Genomic DNA, 13,080 nt, shown 5'->3' on the forward strand with positions numbered 1-13,080 from the left:
GTATGTAGTCGCTGTAGACTACAATACCCATCATGCACCTCCGCGATGACCGCCTCCGAACGACGACCCGTCACACGTGACCCAGAGGCGCCGTCGCTAACCCTTTCGGTCTGTTAGCATAGCAACACACAGCTAAAGTGGAGCTGACTTGGAAGCCGAAAACCCATCATCAAAAAACAAACACCACACACCTATACGCGTCTTTCACAACAGCTTAGTCTGAGACATCATGCCTCCGAAGAAACCCCGCCCCGGCCGCGGGAAATAAAAAAACTCAAGAGAAGAAAAAGGAAAAGATAATTGAGGTAAAAACATACATATATCTATTAACACGCGTTAGCATCTCGGTATTTGGCGTCTCACACGTTGACGGCTGACTGCTGTTCAATGCCGATCGGACAACCGTTAGCTGAAATGTACATGTAGGTAGTCGCTAATGTTTTTTTGAACGGTTGAGTATTGTTCCCATTAATGTTGCCATGACAGACGCGTTTTACAATTTTTAGTTAGCTAGCCAGTAAACCAGCCGCCATTGACACGAATGTAACGTTCCTCTGCTCTGGCGGCCGAGCTTCACGCAAGGCTATTAGCAAGGCCGTGCCTCCCTGGAAGGTAAATGTACTTCTTGTGACCGATGTCGCCCTCACATGTTAGCAGTTTCAGTTAAACGTCATAAGTCAAAATATTTCAATGTATGTGTGTCATTATATCGGTTGTCTTGACCTCAAACAAGGCGCTAAAGCGGTCCCACGGCCTGTTCATGGCTTCAGTCGGACAAACCAAAGATCTCTGTATCAACTGGATGAATGTGTCGCTTGACAGAAAGGAGCTGTAAACCCGAACAGTCACTTAAACAACGCTGGCAGCAATTTATACTGTGGACAACGCGTTACCTCCTTTCCTGTCAAACCTCGGTGAAAGAATTTCCTTCTTATTTCGTGTAGCTGACATGAGTGCTCATTGACACGGTGAAGAGCAGGTGAAGAAAAGAGAACAACGTGAATCTGACGATTGAACATTACCGTGTAGTTTGTATTCTATAGTGTCCAATGTATGTGAAAATAACTGACTTTTGACACAGTGACAAACTGCTCTGAAGTCTGAACTGGCTGAGATCAATGGTAACTGCAACAGAAAAAAAACAGCTGAAACTAAACTGTGATCTACAAAAGTTATTACTAAATAATCGCTGTGTGTCAGTAAGCTGGAATTGAACACTTGACTCCTTGACGCTTTCAGGCAAATGTCTCTTCATGTTTTCATGCTGAGGATTCTTATTCACATAGATATGTTTTTTGTCTAGGACAAGACATTTGGCTTGAAGAACAAGAAAGGAGCCAAACAACAGAAGTTCATCAAGAATGTTACCCAGCAAGTCAAATACGGACAGCAAAGTGCCAGGCAGGTCAGGAGGACGTCCATCTTTTCGGTCCTTGTTTTGTTTATGTTTCGTTCTTTTTCCATCAACTTCTTACCTTCTGCTGACATCTGGTTTGAATCTCCACAAACAGCTGTGTCTTGTCATCCTCTCCTCCTCCCAGTGATTCTCTGAAGAGGTTAAAATAATGTTCAACCTGTCTGTTTATGTTGACCTTCCCATCATCCGTATGTTTCTCTGTGTAGGTGGCTCAGTCAGAAGGAGACAAAACCAACAAGAAGGCTGATAAGAAGAAGGAACTGGACGAACTCAATGAGCTGTTTAAGCCGGTCGTTGCAGCCCAGAAAGTCAGCAAAGGTAAACAAGGGTCTGCTTATGATAGATAGACACCTTATTGATCTGTGTGTGTGTGTATCTCATATATCATTTCTGGTCTTTCATTGTCCCCTGATCATCCCCTCCTCTCTCTGTTGCTGCAGGAGTTGACCCAAAGTCAGTGCTGTGTGCATTCTTTAAGCAGGGCCAGTGTACCAAAGGTGATAAGTGCAAGTTCAGCCATGACTTGTCTATGGAGAGGAAATGCGAGAAGCGAAGCGTCTATGTGGACGAAAGAGATGAAGACCTTGAGAAAGGTCGGTGTATGGTGATGACATCGACTGTGTGATTCTGTTAGCTGAGATCAGAAAAAAAACAAAAACAGGTGACTCATGTGGCGCGTGATGTGTTCTGTTCAGATACTATGGAGAACTGGGACGAGAAGAAGCTGGAGGAAGTGGTCAACAAAAAACACGGAGAGGCCGAGAAGAAGAAAGCCAAAACACAAATTGTGAGTGTGACGTGGTGAATGAGAGATAAGGAGCTGCGCGTGACGCCCCCCCCCGCCCCCCCCATTTCCATGACTCTTAACTGTTCTTATTTTTCCCTGCTCCACAGGTGTGTAAGTACTTCCTGGATGCCATAGAGAATAACAAGTACGGTTGGTTCTGGGTGTGCCCAGGAGGGGGCGACAACTGCATGTACCGGCACGCTCTGCCACCGGGCTTTGTATTGAAAAAGGACAAGAAGAAGGAGGAGAAAGATGAGGAGATCTCGTTGGAGGAGCTGATAGAGAACGAGGTGAGAGCGAATCAGCGCTGACGGGCAGGTGAAGTGACGTCAGCCTTCAGTCTGCTGTGTGTAACCCGACGTCTCCGTCTCTCTCCTGCAGCGTTCTGCTCTGGGGGCCAACGTGACTCGTATCACCTTGGAGACGTTCTTGGCGTGGAAGAAGAGGAAACGGCAGGAAAAGGTTGGAATGCGTTTCTTTTGCTTTTATTTGTTGCCGTGGGCCGCGTGACTCATCACGTTTATGTTTGCAGGTGGATAAAGCACGAGAGGAGATGGAGAAGAAGAAGGCCGATTTCAAGGCTGGAAAATCACTCACGGTACGTCCTCGTCTGACATTCGAAGGACCACAGCCTCACGTTCACATGTTCACAAGCCCGTTTGAATGAAACCGCTCCGATCCGCAGGTCAGCGGCCGTGAGGTGTTCGAGTTCCGCCCAGAGCTGGTCAATGATGATGACGATGAAGCCGATGACACTCAGTATGTCAACAAAGAGGACAATGAAGAATGTGAGATAGAGGTAGGAAATGGACGTTCTTTTTTTTGGTGCCACTTCACATCGATTGAATTTGATGAGAAATCTTAATAGACCATCCATTTGTGAAGAGGAAATCAAAACTGGTCTAGACTATCTTGAGCTATCACCATCATCCCTTCAACCCTGATAAGTTATTCTTTATGTAGCCACGATCAACTAGTTCATGAACAATAATTACTTATTTTTCCGCAGCCAAATGTAGGTAACTGGCACTGCTGCATGCTGAATAGTTTACACTGTATTTTATTGTCTTCAGAAGTATTGGTCATGTGAATCAGAGGGAGAGAGGCTGCAATTCAAGTAGTTGCAGTTCTCTGAAATGGTCCCATACAGCGACTTTCCCTAGTATGCAGTCATGACACAAACGACACTGACCGGAGGTGAGTAAAGAAACGTTTTTTATTTCAGATTGACACTACAACGGTCCAGGACATCGACTTGTCCCGCTTCGTTCCCCAAGAGGTTGACAACACAGGCATCACTGTAGCGGCTGTGGATCGTTTCGCCTCCAGGAATAAGATCCAGTCGACAGAAGAGGACGGTGGTGAGAACAATTTAAGATTAGAAGTACTTGGGGTGCACAGACACCAACTGTCCTCTCATGTTTCTTCCTTTCTTCCACATCCCTGCAGCGCAACCACTGAACGGAGCCTGTGGTGGAACGGACGCCAACGGGCTTTCAGAAGCTGAGGGAGGTGGGGAGGAAGGGGAAGAGGAGGTGCCAGTGGATGAAAATTTGTTCACGGGAGAAGATCTAGAAGAGCTTGACGAGGAGCTGAACACACTGGCGTTAGAGGAGGACTGAGAAAGCTGGACCTTTGGACGGACTGTGACAAACGGACAAACTGAACGCATGGAGCTAAACTACGAAACCAGTTTGAATCATTTTAAATCTCAGAGACTCAAATAATAAAGCCTGAATCTATCATTACATCAATGCCGGTCTGTGTTCTCTGTACTCCACCGTGTCTTTGGGTGGGGGCGTTTGTCTGCCGGGTATCAAATGATTTCCACCAGGGCAGACGCCACAGGAATGTTGCTCATGAGAACTTCTGTTAAGAGACTGGCTGCTTTTGTGAGACTTTCTGTTGCTCTGCAGGCTTGTTGATGTACATGAGAACAAAGATCGTTTCTGATAAATTGGATTTTTCAATCGTGCCACTGTGAAACGTGGAACCGATAGTAGAGGCTACTTGATGTGATTCTAGTGGGGGAATGTCAGCTGCTGAGATATTTGAGGGAAACGAACACGAGTGATTCTGTTGTAAGAAATTCAGTCTGTTCACTGTCATTTGTTCTCATCAAAATAAATGGTTTAAAGCACTTTGACATCCTAGCGAACAGTATCACCCTCACTGACCTAAAGTTAATGCCCCTTTGAATAAGGAATATGAGGACCAGTCAGGACTAAAAAGTTGGCCCTGATCCTGAGAAGTGATCAATTCGGATTAAAAAACACACTTGAGAAGCCAAACAATCCAGCTGCCAGCTCAGTGTTGTAAATAATCTCATAACTTGCCTCCAGAAGAAATAAAAAATGCACATCCATGTTCTTTTCATATGTGGGTTTCTCTCTCACTATAATCTGGGGTGATGTTTGTTCCCATACTGAAAGACATTTTTATTTGCACACAAAAACTAATAGTGAACTATGACATCATCATTTAATCTCCTGGTGCATAGTCAGTTACTGAGTTCCCTTTGTTAGTGTTGTGAACCTGCTGTAAGTCTGATGTATCTCTAAATATATTTATTGGTCGTGAATACTTAATCTTTATTTTCTCAGTTAAACACACTCATATGAATGAGTCCATACTAAAACAAATGAATTCATTCAAGACTTTTGAAGGTGTTGAGGGCTTTCAAACACAGAGTTGGTCCAAACAACAATCACATAAACAATGAGCAGTCATTCTTCACAGGATGTGTTGAAATGATTTCTCTTTATTTTGACAACCAAAGTTCACAATCAGTCTTATCAACATGTCTTGATTGAGCACAATATTAGATTACAAACCTCAGAGAGGAAATAAAAAGACTCAACATTAAGAAAACAATCGTGATTCAACTGCAGGAATCTACTTTTTTTTTTTTAAACTTATTGTAAAGTAAAAAGCAGGAAAACAACTGCCAGCGACATCAATGGGACACACAACCTCCGGTTTCATGGATGCTACTGTGCTCAATATATCAGTGGGTCACAGCAAGGTCAGACAGGTGTCAAAGGTCGTGTAAGAGGTCGGGAGAAGGTCCTGATGTCGGTCGGTCTGTCAGGTCAGGTGTCATTTTGTCATGACAACAGTCGCCTAGGGAACAAGAAGCTGCAGCGTTATTCACAGGAGCACAAACAACTTCCATCAGACACATTTTCTCCGCGTTCTACTGTGCTCAGAATCCTCCGTTTCAAGTTGACTGAGGCGGTCAGAGGCGACGCAGATGACAATGTCCAGGAAGCTAACGACCTCCTGCTCATCTAGTGACCACATTTGTCTGCAGTTCAAACACTACTCGACCAGTAACCAAGGAGATTCTGAACACAGCTGCTGATAAACACGGTTGACATTGACGCCCCACACGTGTGTGGACAGCTGCCGTCTGACACCAAGAAAGTAAATTTCAAGTGATTCAGGTTAAGATTGGATTCCACTTTATTGTCATTGCACATAGTGCAGGTACTTTACAGTGTCCCTCTTCACGTCGACCAAAATCAATTCACCTGCTGAGGCTGTAGGGCTGCACAATATGAGGAAAACTGGCTGAAAACAGCCTGTTCAACACTTTCACTGTCTAACAATTTCAGCACTAAATTACAACGTAACAAGAAATTGGTACAATGTATCGTGCAGCCCTATTCAGACAGAGGGATAAGATCACGTATACAGAGACAATTTCGAACAGCTCTTGCAGTGGAAAACGTGCTGTAAAATCTATACTTTTCCACGATAAATTTCCTTGGCCTTCAGAATCAGCCTTTGCTACCAGAAACCATATTTTGAGAACGCAGCTGATCATACCATACTTCTTTGGTGCAGTAAATGTGGCACTTACCGTCAACTGTCAATGTTTTCCTAGTAGGTCCGAAGCCTTTTGTGAGACTCCTCTCTGGGAGGGTCAGCAAGCATCACCTTCATCTTGACCCCGTTCACAACCCGACCATGGAGAGCCGCCATGGCTTCGTCTGCACACTGAGAGTGTTTCACAAACATCTGTCATCAGTAAAAGTCTTCATATCTGCACAGCTGTTCCTTCACTCATCATTCCCCAAGACATTTCTCATTTCCTTCCATATGCAAATCTCACCGATTTCTCTGCATACTTCATATACCCAACCTTCCTCCCTGGAACCAGATGGACCTCAATCAGGGAACCGTAGCGGCTAAAGGGGCAGGAAAAATGTGTAAGCGTCGAGCAGAAATGATTGTATGCAAGAGTGTGTGGACGTCACACACTAGTCATTCACGTTACTATTTGTCCATTTCCACTCTTTATTTATACAGCACAAATAACTTGTTAAGAACCTCAACAACAATTTTATCAGGATGAAAAGGTCATATGATCATCAGTAAAACTGATGAGGGACGGGACAACAGGTTTACCAGAACACATCCTCTAGCACGTCCATAGGGAGGGGGGAGGGGCTGAACACGACAAACAAGCGCTCCTTTGCTTTGCTGTCCGGTGGAGCAAGTTTCTTCAGAGGCGGCAGGCTGACATCTGTCTGGACCCGAGACATCTGGGCTGCAGGAGCGAATCCCTGCAGGATTTTAGATCAAAAAAAAAATCTCAAAATGAGAGTTCATGTCTTCAAATTAATCAGAGTCAATTATCTGGAGGAGCTGATTTCATATTGACTTGCGTCAACACAACTTTTACTAATTCAGCTGAAGTCATAGTTTGTGCGTTGAATGATGTGTTTCAGCACTGGAGCACAGAACCCACCGGAGGTTTCATCCCTTGGCTGGTGGAGGGGCCGTTCCACACTGCGGACATCATCTGCGTGGCAACAAACTGCATGGCCATGCGACCCACTGGGCTACGGAAAGAGACAGGACACAGGCTCTTTGGTTGATAGTGGTTCACAAAAACTATTTGTCTATTCTAATATTATCATTTGAGTGTGTGAATAACTCTGTATTGGAATATTATATATACACACACACACACCAGGGATTTATTGTGACCTCGTCCAGCTAAGCTGCCTAAATGTGTAATATGAAAAAGACATTTAAAAAAAAAAAAATTAGTGGTGGTTCACAACAATTCACAATTAATTGTTGCCTAAGGACAAGACTTTGAGTAATGACCTTGGAGGTTAGAAGTACCTGGATGCACCTGGACAATGGGACTACTGTGAACTCACAGATGAATAAACAAAACTGTATTTAAAAAGTGTAAATACAATACTCTTTAATTCCATTTTACACCATCGTCGTCATTCCAGATCACAACCAGGCCAAAGTGATCAGATGTGTCGTGTCATGTTAAGATGTGCACATTGTGCAGCATCTAACATCTCAGGAATCGTTACACATGTATGTAGGCGTACCTGCTGCGATCCTCTCCATCATCGATGAAATTCACTGCCAGTCTGTTGCCTGGTGGATACTCAAACCCGTTGAGCTTTTCTTTGGCGTAGAAAGCTGAACCGAGGTTATTGTAGCGAATCAAAGCATGACCTGGAGACACAAACAGAACACTTAAATTTCTCCTCCTGTCAACGTAAAAGTCGTCATTTTTTTACACATTGTACAATACACCACAAATGAACAGAGACTCTCGTTCTCAGCTGCATTTGATTTTGTTAGAAATAGATAGGTATATTATATATCACCTTTGCTCATTCCATATGCGTCTCTCTGCAGCTCGCAGTATTCCATGCCAGGAATGATGTCGAACAGGGCGAAAATTTGCTCCTGAGTCAGCGCAGCCCGTGTTGACATCATCAGGCAACGTGTAAAGTCACCAGAGCGGTAGTCCATGACTTGATAGCTGCCAGGGTCAGCTATGTTCGAAGGGGGGATATGGATACTTTATATATGCAACCATATAAAACAAGTATGTACACAGAAATATTGAATGATGACTACACACCCATGGGTAAGGCATACTGGTTCATGGAGTCAGCACCGCTTGCGTAATCACCTCTTGCTGCTCCTCCACTATAGTCTTCTGTGGCTGAAGATTTGGAGCGAGGTTCAGCCAATATGGCTCTGTAAGCTGAAAGCAGCAAATATATATGTATTTTTTTTGGACCTCAGTGCATTTACAATAAATATTACAACCCACTTGCACAATTTGACTGCCTTACCTTTGTCACAGTTCTCTATTGCCACTGCAGCCTGGGACGGTTTGTAGTATCGCACATAACCCAAACCTTTACTTTCCCCTGTGAACTTATTTTTGATGATCACACAGTATTCAATATCTCCATATTCCTGGAAACAAAGAACAGGCAAGGTTGAAATATTTTGTCTTTCTTCCAATTTATTACAAAAAGACTGATATTCATATCGTCATATGAAAGCAAATTTGTTGTGCATTTGGAAAAGATGGACATACTTTGAATGTGTTTTTGAGGTCCTCCTCTGAGAAGGTTTTGGGGATCATGACAAAGATCCTGGTCAGCTCTTCATCTTCTACATCCCTGTGTCTTGTTGATGATCGTGACTGGGCGATAAACACCTACACAGCCAAACAGAATACACTGTTATATGCAATGTGAAATATACAATACACTTTGTCAGGGTGCTGGATAAAATCACCACGGTGGTTGAGGGGGGGGGGTGCAGGCTTTAGGGTCAGTCACACCAATGGTGTCAAAGCTGGACATGGTCCTTTATGATTTGGATGTATATTTAAAATTTTGTTTTTTCATTTACTTAATATCTGTAATTTTGCCACATCTGACTCAGAGTCCCTAGCTTCTAGTCTAGGTTTGACCGGTTCAGTTATGGAGATTTGCTAAGGAGATCTGGTCTGATGTGATCTACGAGTAAGATTATCATACCGTTACTTAACTTTCGCTACGTGCTAACGTTATGCATGTGCACTTAGTACTAGTGCACTTAGTACTAGTAGCAGGACTCCCCACTGGTCAGTTCAGAACTGAAGAAGCTTCTCGGATGAGTGGCGAAACGTCTTCAAGTAAACTAAACTAGAAGTCCAGTTGCCTACGATTTTAACCCAGCAAGTTGTGCATGTAGCATGCTAGTAGATGATAGCAAGGTGTGGTGTAACCGTTTTTGGTGTTTTCCGTCTGTCCTGACTGAACTGCTGTAAGACGGTATTCAACGACAGCAAGATCAGCAGAGCGTCTTTAGACATCAGTTGGGACCTTACTTTGATTGGTTTGGTCCCTTCCGACAGCACTTTTCCGTGCATTTCTTCCATAGCCATACAGGCCTGGGAAGATTTGGCGAATTTCACGTAGCATATGCCTTTGGACTCCTTTGTCTGTTTGTCTTTAACAACCCAAACCCCCTGGACGTCCCCAAATACGGCAAAACTTTCTCTGAGTTCATCTTCGGTTATGGACCGACTTGTGACCACAAACAGCCGACTGTTTGGAGGGTCGTCGAGATTTTCGGTTTGCTGTTTGGCTGGATATTCCTCCATCTTTGCTTGCTGCGGACCGCCGCTGTCTTGGTGTTGCTTTCAAAGGTTGTTAGGAACTTCGGCTTTCAGGCGCTCATCGAAAGCAAAAGCAACGTACCAAACATGGCATTTTGTACATAGTAACTCTTTAAACAGTTGAATTATACAGTGCATTTCAGTTTTGCTATGTCGCAGTGAGGTATTTTTTATTTAGGTGTAAATTGGCAATTGTCTGTAGTTGTCTGTAGTCAACATATGTAGTATAAAGATTTATTGATTCCCATGGTCCCAAAGGCATCACCGGCGTTTATGATCAGTGTTTACTGACCTCTAGTGTACGGGAGGCGTATAGACTTCATGAACACTTACTACTACTACTACTACTACTACTACTACTACTACTACTAGTACTACTACCAATAATAACAACAACATCAACAATAATAATAATGCAATTGTAAATTATTAAATGTATAAAATTAGCGTTTTATTATTATTATTATTATGTTAGATAAGGTGTATTACGTTTTTTACCCACGCAAGATGCGTACAGTCGTCAGCTGATCATATAGCGTCTCGCACATAGATAAGGTCTCGTACGTGAGTGTGGGTGGGGTGGGAGTTTCGGGAATTTTCCACCTCTATGCCTTCACACAGGATGTCACGTGTGCGCGTGTGTGTGTGCGCGTGTGTTAGGCACAGTTTTGAGATGCGTAAAGTGTTTAAACCTGTATGCAGCTCGTTGAGGGAGAGGTGATTAACATTGACGCTGTGCTATCTGGTCTCCTTTGGATGACCATGGACTGGCACTTTACCTTAGTTTACTTGACTATAACCAAACTAATTCGTACAGAACCGAGCAAAGGACAAAGATAAGTGAGGCCTGTGCTGGATGTTGGTGTCATTGATAAAAATCCTACAAGGTTAAAACTCTCTGTGTCTACTGATCATCTAAGATGATTTACCAATTCAATACAATTTAAATATATTATAAAAGCACCAACGTTTATATCCTTTGTAACGAAATATACCCCTGAAATAGAAGCTATAAGGAGAAAACAGTAAATGTGGAGCAGTAAATGATGATTCCTTATTAGGCTACTGCAGGTGTGTGGAATGCAGCTTCCAGTACTGAAACACGTTTCGCTTCCTTCTTTGGATCCTTATCTCCTTCGCCGTATAGCAAAGAACGAATCTGTTGGTTGGTCGTGAAGAAAGTCAAGTCTGTTATATTGTCGGCATGTCTTGGTGCTTTTTAAAACGAATGTGAAACAACCACTGCCCAGTAAAAAAACAAAAAAATAGGAAGTCTGGAAAGAGAATGTACATGTAAGAAATTAGACGCGGCCGGAGTGAACTGGATGATGACGTCAAATGCCGGTGACTCTACTCTGACGTGACCTTCTTTACGACCGCCAGAAACCGCTCGACGGCCGAGACAGACGTCGCATACGTCCACCGGAGTGACTTTAATCCGACGCCTTTAATTTAAACGGTAATTTCCTTACTTCCTGTTGGATATGTGTGTTATATTGATGTGACTATGATTTATCCCATTCAAGGAAGATACCGAAGAAGACGGTATCTATAACGGTACCTGTTAGCTCATGTTAGCTGTTCAGTAAGGGAATAGCTCTAGTCTATTTTGTGAAGCTGTTTAGAAATGTAACCTGGTATTTTCACACTTACATGGCCTGTACGCAGTGGACTATAAATCGAAACATGCCAGTCAAAGCTCGCTCGTGTCATTTTAAGGGAGTGGTTAAAAGGTTGATGCCGACATTGAAGCATCCTTGAGCGTCTGAATGGAAGAGGACTGCAGTTAGCCTCACTCAGAAATGACATCCATGCCATGTTTTAAAGACTCCTCTCCCACAGTGTGGCTTTAAACATCAATTAAATACCTAATAGCTGCTGTTTTGCAGTGTATAAAAGCTGCCTGTGGTTAAAGGCCTTATTATGTGGAGGATGTGAATCAGCCGGCTAAATCGATCCGCCATGTTAGGTAGCTAGCAACTGTCCGGGCTGCTATGGCTAATGTCATAAGAAGTCATAAGAAGTAATAGTAGACAAACTTTCAATTAAGCCAGCTATTTTTATACGGTTTGACAGTTGGTTGTGTTCTTTGATTCTTCCCGTAGCTTTGGTCGTCCTGTGCACCAAATTACAAAGGTTACTAACCCTTACGTTAAGTACATTAGCATATTAAAGCTGACCTTCTATAGCAATATACTATTAACACCAACTGAATTCAGTCCAAAAACCTGACAGCTCTTCTCCTGTGGTGACACAGTCATTCAACAGCTGTGTTCATACAAGTCAAGGCTAATATATACATGTTAATTGCATATTTCGCGTGTCCTCTATTACGTGACTAGAACTGACCTTAGTCCTTAGTCAGGTGCAAGAATACAAGTGAAAGTCTCGTGAATCTCTTGAATGCTGAGAAAGAGAGCAAGAGCACATTAGTCACCTTTTTAAAATGACCTTCAGAAAGAAAGCGCTACCTGTTTTCTGTCTGAGGGTCTGTTTTATTTATGAAATATGCAGTCTTAACAAGGACTTTCTCTCCTTCTCTCTCTCTGCAGCTGACTATGGGAGACATTGCCAAGGGAAAGAAGGTTTTCGTCCAGAAGTGTGCCCAGTGCCACACGGTAGAGAACGGGGGCAAGCACAAGGTGGGCCCCAACCTCTGGGGTCTGTTTGGCCGTAAGACTGGGCAGGCCGAGGGTTACTCTTACACGGATGCCAACAAGAGTAAAGGTCAGTGAGGGTGCTAGTATTTATGTCTGCTAGTCGTAGTAGTCAATAAAGGCTTTTATTGGGTTGACTAAATTAGAAATCACCTTATCTATGACAAATACTTAAGTATGTATATCAAGCAACTGATTGTTTCCTGCAGGTGGAACTTTAACCTGTTAACCTGTTATATGCCACCTGTTATCTATAAGCAGCCGTATTGTGCTGCTCCTTCATCACTGATCACCTGTACTTTCCCAGGAATTGTGTGGGGTGAGGACACCTTGATGGAGTACCTGGAAAACCCAAAGAAGTACATCCCAGGAACAAAAATGATCTTTGCTGGCATCAAAAAGAAGGGAGAGCGCCAGGATCTCATTGCATACCTCAAATCAGCAACATCTTGAAGACAAGTAGCTCTGATATTTAATGTCATTATTTTAGGCTTGCACATGCAAAAATGTTTTATGTTTAGTCATTTGTAAAGAAATTTAACTGGGAGTCATCTTTTAATGCGGTCAGTATGTAGTCAGTCTGACAAGTGGCCAAACATAAAGCAACCGTTGTCTTTTTTTTTTTTTTTTTTTCAATCTCATCATTTAAAGATGCTAACTGAGGTTTCATAAGTCTCATAACTTGTCACTCATTCTGTTTTCAACGACCATGTGCATCTGGAGCTTCGTGTTTGCAAACTCATCTGCCATCAAATGATTTTCAAAAACTTAA

The 13,080-nt window shown here is 43.1% G+C and overlaps 3 protein-coding genes across 3 annotated transcripts; 2 read left to right on the forward strand and 1 right to left on the reverse strand.

Annotated features, from left to right (window-relative positions):
- Nucleotides 1-229: 229 nt before the first annotated feature.
- LOC144739913 (zinc finger CCCH domain-containing protein 15-like) lies at nucleotides 230-3,826 on the forward strand. The gene is given in 12 exon segments (XM_078622792.1): nucleotides 230-249; nucleotides 251-305; nucleotides 1,304-1,405; nucleotides 1,624-1,735; nucleotides 1,858-2,010; nucleotides 2,113-2,204; nucleotides 2,312-2,494; nucleotides 2,586-2,666; nucleotides 2,737-2,802; nucleotides 2,890-3,003; nucleotides 3,430-3,565; nucleotides 3,654-3,826. Coding segments are annotated over 12 exon segments (1,287 nt in total).
- A 2,263-nt stretch (nucleotides 3,827-6,089) lies between these two features.
- RBM45 (RNA binding motif protein 45) lies at nucleotides 6,090-9,636 on the reverse strand. The gene is made up of 10 exons (XM_078622794.1): nucleotides 9,361-9,636; nucleotides 8,581-8,703; nucleotides 8,330-8,456; nucleotides 8,164-8,238; nucleotides 7,853-8,023; nucleotides 7,568-7,697; nucleotides 6,961-7,054; nucleotides 6,618-6,775; nucleotides 6,322-6,397; nucleotides 6,090-6,206 (listed from the first exon to the last, which is right to left on the reverse strand). Exons 1-10 carry the CDS (start codon nucleotides 9,634-9,636, stop codon nucleotides 6,090-6,092), a joined length of 1,347 nt encoding a protein of 448 aa, XP_078478920.1.
- A 2,573-nt stretch (nucleotides 9,637-12,209) lies between these two features.
- On the forward strand, nucleotides 12,210-12,761 carry LOC144739914 (cytochrome c). The gene is made up of 2 exons (XM_078622793.1): nucleotides 12,210-12,378; nucleotides 12,616-12,761. Exons 1-2 carry the CDS (start codon nucleotides 12,210-12,212, stop codon nucleotides 12,759-12,761), a joined length of 315 nt encoding a protein of 104 aa, XP_078478919.1.
- The last annotated feature ends 319 nt before the right edge of the window (nucleotides 12,762-13,080 follow it).

The sequence above is a fragment of the Lampetra planeri genome, unplaced genomic scaffold (assembly GCF_965212315.1).
Source record: "Lampetra planeri unplaced genomic scaffold, kcLamPlan1.2.h2 scaffold_1786, whole genome shotgun sequence".
Lineage (NCBI taxonomy): Eukaryota > Metazoa > Chordata > Hyperoartia > Petromyzontiformes > Petromyzontidae > Lampetra > Lampetra planeri.

Excerpts from the sequence above, each read along its gene's own strand:
- RBM45 (XM_078622794.1), bottom strand. The coding sequence starts at position 9,636 with ATGGAGGAATATCCAGCCAAACAGCAAACCGAAAATCTCGACGACCCT. Across the intron at positions 8,024-8,163 it reads TAGTGGAGGAGCAGCAAGAG|CTGACCCTGGCAGCTATCAA; the intron begins GTGATTACGCAA and ends CTTCGAACATAG. Across the intron at positions 6,398-6,617 it reads GTGCTAGAGGATGTGTTCTG|CCGCTACGGTTCCCTGATTG; the intron begins GTAAACCTGTTG and ends CTGCCCCTTTAG.
- LOC144739914 (XM_078622793.1), top strand. The coding sequence starts at position 12,210 with ATGGGAGACATTGCCAAGGGAAAGAAGGTTTTCGTCCAGAAGTGTGCC. Across the intron at positions 12,379-12,615 it reads GGATGCCAACAAGAGTAAAG|GAATTGTGTGGGGTGAGGAC; the intron begins GTCAGTGAGGGT and ends GTACTTTCCCAG.